The following is a 9,612-nucleotide window of genomic DNA, read 5'->3' as shown; positions in this document are numbered from 1 at the left end:
ATTAGTGTACCCGTGGTCCCAACAAAGAGCATTCAGAGGAACACCGTGGGCTTTTAGCCGGTAAGAGTCTGGCATATCCTCTCCACTGCCCCTGCAGCCGAGAGGAACCCATGAAGGGTTTCCCCCACGGAAAAAAAAGGGTATGACCAGGTAGGTACCTGCCACATCTACATATTTCTAGCATGAAGAATGTCTTTATTTTCGGTGGCACGGTATGACGGGCTGAGTTACACATGAAGTGGCTATCTTTAACCTCAGGCGTGGTAATGCAACAGTGATCAGATACAGGTAGGAGTTACAGATTTCCTAACACCAGTGATCACTTACCATAAGATGGACTATATACTTATTTGCTACTGTAATCTTACAAAAAAAAAACATTGAGTCCATTGCATGCTTCATCATACAAGTCTTTTTATAACAAGATGAATAAATTATTAGAAAAAAATTCAAATATTTAATAATTATAATATTAGAATTGGTCAGGAATTAATTAAGATATAAATATATCTTGGATGTTGCATTTAATACCAGTTATTTAGCTGCGTCACATAATTCTTAAATTCTGAATAACGCTTCGACTTTAAATGCCTACCTTAAAAATGTATAAAATGTAGAAAAGTCGCAGACAGACACGATAGTTTTTTTATATATATATCGTCTTGAAACTTCACTTGAATAGCATGATAAATTTACGTAAATGCAATAATAGGTAATTATTAATTGTATTGTTAAGCTTACAATGTAAAAAAGACGAGAATTCTGTATAAAATAATCCAACTTTTAGTTCAACAAATTGTCTTTACGAAATAATTTACGCATAATTTTTTTCCTTCACGATCTATAAATCGACATTTCGGCGGCCGTCGCGCCGGAATGACGAAGCAGTAATAAATTAATGCAAAATCAATGTAATATATAGGCATATCACATAGCATAATAATGATATGATAAGATTGATAAAAACTTTGATAAAACAACACCATAGACATAACACCGCTTAACCTAAAAAAGTTAAAAACTCACCCAGTGTAATCCACCGCGGTCTGTGAAGAGAGGATTGAATAATTCAATGGGAAATAAGTAAAATTCGCACTAGAAGAAACGGTAAGAGCGCCGCCGGCGAGTACTTGACGTTTGACGTGTAATGTTTAAGTTGAATAGACGGGCGACTGTATGAGTGTGCGACTAACGAATGAATTGATAATCCACTACAAATAGCTTTCATCACTTTTCTCGGTAACGATAATATCTTTGTGTTGCGGTGAATCAATAGAATAACATATCATTCTTATAAAATATATTGTAGGTGATTAATGAAACACAGTACGATTTGTTTGCGATTTTGCGACTAATCGGAAAAATGGTAGATGTGATTTACTTAAATATTTTTGAAACATTTTTTAGGAATGTTGTTTCATGACTTGTTTATAAATGTTATTATATAGTATACTACTCCCTAATTCTACTCCACTAAAAGTTACGAAAAGATTTTGTCCATGCCATATACAGATCACTAACAGGTAAATAAAATATTATAAAGTGTAAGTGTAAAAGAAAGATAACTAACGAAGAGAAATAACTCAAGAACGGCTTAACCGATTTGACTGAAAATTGGTGGAGAGGTAGCTTAGAACCGGGCGACGGACATAAGATACTTTTTATCCCGTTCAACCGCGTTTCCGTGAAGTAATTATAAAACGTGGTATAACAAAAACGCATGTGACATGGAATAACAAAACATTTAGGGGGAAAAATTTACGTTTTTGTTTTATTTTACGTGTATATCCTAAAGGAAGACCTTGAAATTAAATTAGGCTCCGGCAGGCAATTTTCAAAGACCATTTAGTCTTGACGATTTTTTTTTGTTTATGATTATGTTAGATTTCTTTTTAATACGGGTGAAACCGCGGGGCACAGCTAGTTTAGTATACGTGAAACCAGTTAAGCAAATAATAATGTGAAGTGTGCGTAATACTAAATTATTTCAACATTCAATATTTTAAAATTCAAAAAGGCTAATATTGCCCTATACGCGTCTTCATTGCGAAATAAATGTGTGGGATTAATATCGGCATATACATTTTAGTAGCAATGTTAACATTAAAACATCAATATGAACTAGAGCTTCGAGTTTACGTGTTGAAAAATCTTTGGTCTGCACTGTCTTCATTGTAAAAAAATATACCCGCCATTTTGTAACGTTTTAAAATAGAGTTGAGTAAATGACATAATGACGTTAGTTTACCCAAATATTGTGCAATATATAAATAAATCGGTATTAATATAACTCCTAGATAAATTATTATTTGAAATTCTGTTTATATGTTGAATTTAATTTATAAATATATTGACAAACTTGACTTTCATAATCACTGTGTTATTTTATTCATTTCTGAACGATAGCTATTACGTTTGTTGCATGTGATACGAATACTATTATTAAAATAAGGTAATTTTCAATAGTTTAGGTGTGAAATTAATATACGGTGAAAATGTTATAAAGTAGAAACTAAATTTATATTTTTATTATAAATATAATAAAATTTAGGCCAAAAAGTAAGAAGTCAAGGCCAAAAAGACACACCGAAAAAAATATACTATAAACTTTTGACATTGACACTGACAGTGATATGAATTATGTTTATTTGATAAGAATTATTTTTGTATTATTTTGTATTTTTATATTTTGGATTGTTATTTTTACTTCTACAAACATTTATATTTATATAGGACTAATTTATATTGTAATAAGTGATACGCACAACATTATGGCTGCCATATGTAGGATTTGTTTGAGCGAAGAGTCGAATTTGACTGAATTCTTTGAACCTGTCTCGGATGAAATTATTGAAAAGATTAAATTTTGTACAGGAATTGTGGTAAATATATTAATAAATCATCTTTTTATGTGTAACAGTTGCTAACCACTGTTTTTTCGACGTGAAAGACGTGTTATAATTTAATTATCCTCTTCTAAAGGAAGGAAAACATGACGAGGAAAACTAACAGCTTAGATGTCCGACTTAAAACAACGGAATTTCCATCACTTTGTCTAAGTCAACCTTACCGCACTCCCGACCAGAACATAGCACATAATTTAATGGTATAGTCCACGTAAAACTGCTAGTCCGCTCTGAATATAGAAATGAATCACGTCGGCATAGCAGATTGTATAGCTATACCTGCTCGCAACAACTTAGAGCAGACTAGCAGTTTGGCGTGGACTATAAGTGGCTTCTGCTGTCCATGGACATCTGCAATCAACCTCAAATAGGGTTAGATTTCTACCTCAGGTCGGCCACAGATGCTCCGCTGAGGATTTCGCTGGAATGCCTCCGAAAAGTATGTCTCCCCTACCACCCTTCAAACTAGAACACAGCAGCGCTTCTCTGCTGTTATAACAGAAATAGGTCTGGCGGTGGTGCTGCCGGGGAATAACCACAGATTGTTCTACCACCTTTAAATTTATTCCAGTTGCAGAATATAAACAGTCTACCGTCCCAAATGTGCAATAAATGTCACACAGATCTACACATAGCGCACACATTCAAAATCAAGTGCATGAACTCGGAGGATTCCTTTTGGAAACACTCACAAGATAACGACAAAACAAACAAATGCAATGGAAGTAACGATAACGTTAAACTTAAGACTCGTTACAATGAGCATAATAATGGAGTTAAAAAAGAACAGATTTTAAAACTTAAAACCGTAAAACCTACAGTTGGAGTTCTGAAGAGTAAAATCAGGTAAAAAACGCTTTTTACACTCATCCCCACACTAGGATTCCCTGTGTCGTGGGTACCATGGACACACATAGACAAATTCACAAATACCCAGACCCAGAAACAGAAATGTAAATCACTCAGATATCTGTCTGGCCTTGGATCGAACCTGGAACCCTCTGCGTGTCGGACCGGTATGATAACCGCTCCGCCGCTATATTATGAAATATCTCCTTTTTACCACGCTTTTATTAACTTGATCTGTAAGTATGTATGTAACGAAATCTTTGAACTCGATTTTCACCCACTTTGAATGATCCGATTAATTTATAATTTTGAACAATTATCCAAAACGGATGACAATACACAATTTAAATAATTTTATCCCATTCACCTCACCAGGATCGCCAGGATTCCGGATTAACGATTTTCCTTGTGCAATTTTAGCATGGTTTTAAGTTTTTAAACTATAATTATATTGTTACAATTACATTGACACCCTAGCTTTGTATATGTGATATCTAAGCGAAATCTAAGCTTCTAATCGATAAGACTGCCTATTTGTATGCTGTCTCATATATTGTTTTATATGTTGCTTATACTTGGTGTACAAATAAAGAATATGTTGTTGTTACAATCACATTTCTTTCAGTATAAAAAAAGTGAAAGTGACGCTCAAAAACCCACCAGAGCTGAAGTTGAATACTCGACGTGGTGTCAACAAGTTTAAACGCCTCTTCTGTGAGCCATGCCAGATGAAGTTCAGTAACAGGGCAGAGTCGTTGGAGCACAAGAAACTGTACCATAAGGAGGAGCAGAGCTGGATCTGTGAGGTAATAGGAGTAGATGAGCATGCAGTCCACCTGATGATAAGTTACTGCTACTGCCAATGGACATCTGTAATCAACTCCAGATAGGATTAGATGAGGACAAAGTTGGAATGACTAGGAAAAATATGTCTCCCTTACTACACCCCACAAACCAGAACACATCAGCGCTTAACACTGCTGTTGTAAGGCAGAAATAGGTGTGCCAAAAATGCGCCGCTATTCCAGAGGGCTATCGGACAAGTATGTCGCCATTACCACACCCTCCAAAGCAAAATACAGCAGCGCCTAACAATGCTGTTATAACAGAAATAAGTGTGGCGGTGGTGCCTCCGAAATCGAGCCACAGAGGGTTCTATCACCTTCAATAAATGTGCTTAAGTGGTCATGTTCTATGGATGTCTTATTGGATGTAGGTCAGAGATGGATCACTTGTGAGGCCTGTTTGAGTTAAGTTTGTACTATCAAGTAGATCTGCTGTTAGTACTGTTTCAAGCTGCTGTATGGACTAAGTCAACCTCTAATAGGATTCTTTTCTTACCGAGATTACCTATAGATGTGGTGCTAAGAATTTAGTTATGAACAATATATATAATATAACAATAACAATGTAGAAGTAGCAAATGTTACCTCAGATAAGTATGTGTCTCTGTTACCACACCCTTCAAATCACAACACAGCTGCGTACACTGCTGATATAACAGAAACAAGAGTGGCGGTGGTGTCGCCGGAGTCCAACCATAAAGGGTTCTACCACCTTTAAATCATTTTCTCTTACTTCCAGGTATGTGGTAAATCCTACGCACACAGATCGTCCCAGATAACGCACATGCACTCACACTACCCGGCACGCTATTCGTGCCACGACTGCGACTACAGTACCTACAACAAGTATGATTTGATCAAACATGTTAGGATACATACTGGTGAGTTGGAACGCCTTGTGTTCTGGTTTTATAGCTATTTATAATAATATGCGTATTAGAAGTTAATTATCACTTGCTTAAACCGTGAAGAAAATCATCGTGAGGAAGCCTGCATACCTGAGAATTCTTAAAAAAATGTTTTTAAAGGTATGTGAAGTCTACCAATACGTACGTCCATCCATCACCATCAACCCATTACTGTCCCACTGCTGGGCCGGGTCTCCTCTCAGAATGAGAAGGATTGGGCCATAGTCCGCCACGCTAGCCAAGTGCGTATTGTTAAACGTCATAGACACTGCATGTTTTTTCGAACTCTCAGGCGTGCAGTTTTCCTCCACCATTTGATTGTTATAACATTGATAAATTAGACGTGCGTGGGATTTGAACTCAGACCTATCGAAGTAGATGCTGAATTTCTTAATCACAAATATCTACAACCTAAAAATTTTAAGTTGCAATTTTCTAGTATGCCGCTCTTTGCCGTAGGTGACAAATGCTTCAAATGCACACAATGCCCAGCTGCGTACCGTACGTCATCGAACCTCCGCACCCACGTGCGGTTGTTACACGAACGGGCGAGGCCGTACGCGTGTCATATATGCGGCAAGACGTACAACGATAGAGCGACGTTGAACCGGCATATTGACGCGCATAATGATATTAAAAGGTAAGATTGTCACATACGGCAAAGTGTGCGGCTAGATATATAACGACATGGCGACGTTGAACCGGCATAATGACGCGCATAATGATATTAAACGGTAAGATTTCCACATGCGGCAAACCATACATATCTGCGGCAAGATATATAATGACAGGGTGACGTTGAACCGGCATATTGACGCGCATAATGATATTAAACGGTAAGATAAAAGGTAAGTAGCAGATGGGCTTATTCCACAAATCCCCATTGGGAGCATACAGTCCACCTGACGGTAAGTAGCTGTTGTTGTCCATGGGCATCTGTGATCAACCCCAGATAAGATTAGTCTTACCTAAGGTCGCCCACAGATACACCGCTACCCTCGAGAACTATGGAACGCCTCGGAAAATAAAATTTGGTTCCTGCTGTCGGTCACGAATGCGCTGTTATCCCTGTAGACTAAGATGGGTCGTAAAAGTATGTGTCCCATAACACACCCTTCAAACCAGAACAGATCAGCGCTTAACACTGCTGTTACAACATAAATACGTGTGGCGGTGGTGCCGCCGGAGTCGAACCATACATGGTTCTACTATCAAAATGAAAATATTTCCAAAATCTGTTTTTAAATATCGCTCACTATTTCTACAAAGGTTTTAGCTAATGTCCTTATTACCTAACTTTTCGTTACCTTATTCCATTGCATACTTCACTCTTCAAAACATTATTAAACGTATATTATAAACAATATATTAATTTTCTAAAATCTGTAATCCCCAGACATATATGCAACGTCTGCAACGCTGCGTTCACGAAGCGTTCGTATTGGAAGAAGCATCTGCTGAAACAACACGACATCGTCATACCGAACGTCAGGCCTGGACGGCAGAAGGCTGAAGTGCTTCTGGTTGACAGAAGCGAGAAGGAAATCAAGTAGAAGTCATCATCATCGTCATCAATCCATTACTGTCCCACTGCTGGGCACGGGTCTCAGAATGAGAAGGATTAGGCCATAGTCTACCGCGCTGGCCATGTGCGTATTGGTAGACTTCACATACCTTTGAAAACTTTTTTTTAATGTCACAGGTATGCAAGTTTCTTCACGATGTTTTCCTCCACCGTTTAAGCAAGTGATACTTAATTTGTAATATGCATAACTTTGAAAAAACAGAGGGGAGGCCTGAGATTTCAACCTCTGACATAGCTATACCGAATGTCAGGCCTGGACGGCAGAAGGCTAAAGAGCTTCTGGTTGACAGAAGCGATAAAGAAATCAAGTAGGAGTGAATATTAAATAAATAGATTTAAAGTTGGAATAGTATTGTACGTCATACTCTGAAGGCAAAAGAAGAAAGACGATGGACGATATTTTAGCGGAGAAGCGAAAAAGACGTAAGTAGGATATATGTTGCTAAGTGGAGAGAACCGAGAAAGGAAATAAAGTAGCATAAATTTTGTTAAGAATGGGGACTCTCTGATGGAATCATATTAAACGTCAGGCCTGGACGGTAGAAGTCTGAAGTGCTTCTGGTTGACAGAAGCGAGATGGAAATTATGTAGGATTTTCGGTGAAAATGACTTAAAGCTGGAATCGTATTGTAAGTCACACTAAGAAGGCAGAAGATACGTATATCTACTAAGAACGTATTCTTCTAGTAGAGAAGCAGGAAAGACGTAAAGTAGCATAAATATTGTTAAGAGTGGATAGACTTACAGATGGAATGATATTGTACGTCAGATTAAGAAGGCAGAAGATAGACGGCCTTCTAGTGCAGAGAAGCAATAAAGACGTAAACTTATAAAGGATATATGTTGTTAATTAATAATGGACAGACATTTGGATATGATATTGAACGTCAGACTCTGTAGGAAGAGAAGGCAGAAGATGGACGTTCTAATGGAGAAGCATGAAAGACGTAACGTAGGATACGTTGTTAAGAGTGGATTAACTTAAAGTTTGAACAACGTGAAAGTCTGACTGGGAAGGCAGGAGAAGAAAGACATTGGATGTTCTTTTGGCAGAGAAGTTAAAAAGACGTAAAATAAGATAATTATGTTGTTAAAAGTGGATAGACTTACAGTTGGAATGATATTGATCGTCAGGCTCGGAAGGCAGGAAATTGACGTTATTTTAGCGGTGAAGCTCCATAACGTCCATAAAAACGTAAGTAGGATATACAGTCGTGGTCAACTAATTAGGGACATGCAAGATAGTGAAGAACAATAACCGGTTATGTACATACAAATAATAAACCCTATTGATTTCTCAGTAACTATTATTTGCATAATTTGGTCCGATTATTATGCTTTAAATGGCTATAAATAAAAGAATAAATAAATAGAAAAAAGTATTTAATATAAAGGTTGAACATGTATTCAATTTTAAGGTATAATTCTGTAGCTGGACATTTAATTAAGGACAGTAAACTATAATGAAAAATAGAGTTAAACAAAACTAATAATCTGCAGTATTATAATATCTTTAACAGCTCCATTTTATTACGTGTAAAATCAGTACCCAGTAGCAAAACCTTTGTTAGTAATTACCGCTTGACACCGATGTGGCATAGACATTATCAGTTTCTGGCATATTTCGACAGGAATGTTTGCCCATGCCTCACAAAAAGCTTCATTAAGTTCATCTAAAGTTGTGGTACGATAAGTGGCTACTTTTTTCTTGATTTCGTGCCAAAGGTGCTCGATTGGGTTAAGGTCCGGGCTATTTGCTGGCCAATCTAGCACCGATACTGACTGACTGGTAAGAAACGACTTGACTGAACGGGCGGTATGTTTCGGGTCGTTATCATGCTGAAATGTCCATATAATAGGGAGATGCTCCTCAGCATAGGGAAGCATCGTTTCCTCCAATATTGCCTTGTATTGATGTTGGTCTAAGTTACCCTGAACTATCCTTACAGGTCCCACTCCACGTCCAGAAAATGAACCCCACATTTTAATGTTTCCGCCGCCATGTTTCACCTGCTTTTTTGTGAATCTTGGATTCATTTCCGCTTTTACTGGACGCCGTACGTATTGCCTTCCATCTGAAGAAATCAAATTAACCTTGGTCTCGTCAGAGAATAATACATGTTGCCATTGGGCGTAGGTCCAATGTCCATATTTACGTGCAAACGCCAAACGAGCATTTCTATGTTCTTTCTTCAACAACGGTACTTTGCGAGCCACTCTTCCGAACAACCCTGCTTCTACCAGACGTCGTCGAACGGTCCTCGCTGAGACACCAGCTCTTTCGTCTGTCCCAAACACTTCGTGTTTAATTAAAATAGAGCCTAGAAACGGATCTTTCTTAGCTAACCTGGTTATCATTCTATCTTCTTGCGGAGTTGTTTTTCTCGATCTTTTTGTTCTGGGCACATTTAAATCTGTGTTATTGCGTCTGACATGTTGCACTGCATTGTACACCATAGTTTTTGAACAATTTAAATGTTCTGCTATCCTTCGGTATGGCCAACCATGCTCGACAACAA

The 9,612-nt window shown here is 37.6% G+C and overlaps 1 protein-coding gene across 1 annotated transcript; it reads left to right on the top strand.

Moving 5' to 3' along the window:
• Positions 1 to 2,628: 2,628 nt before the first annotated feature.
• Positions 2,629 to 7,408, top strand: LOC140752833 (uncharacterized). The gene is made up of 6 exons (XM_073087189.1): positions 2,629 to 2,882; positions 3,478 to 3,752; positions 4,381 to 4,561; positions 5,340 to 5,481; positions 5,968 to 6,148; positions 6,905 to 7,408. The coding sequence occupies exons 1-6, from the start codon at positions 2,634 to 2,636 to the stop codon at positions 7,059 to 7,061; spliced, it is 1,185 nt and encodes a 394-aa protein (XP_072943290.1). The 5' UTR covers positions 2,629 to 2,633; the 3' UTR covers positions 7,062 to 7,408.
• The last annotated feature ends 2,204 nt before the right edge of the window (positions 7,409 to 9,612 follow it).

This window comes from Epargyreus clarus, unplaced genomic scaffold, assembly GCF_041222505.1.
Source record: "Epargyreus clarus isolate Ecla_fem2 unplaced genomic scaffold, WU_Ecla_fem_2.2 ptg000025l, whole genome shotgun sequence".
NCBI lineage: Eukaryota > Metazoa > Arthropoda > Insecta > Lepidoptera > Hesperiidae > Epargyreus > Epargyreus clarus.
Note: the sequence above shows the minus strand (reverse complement) of the source record. Positions and strands in the feature narration are given on the sequence as shown.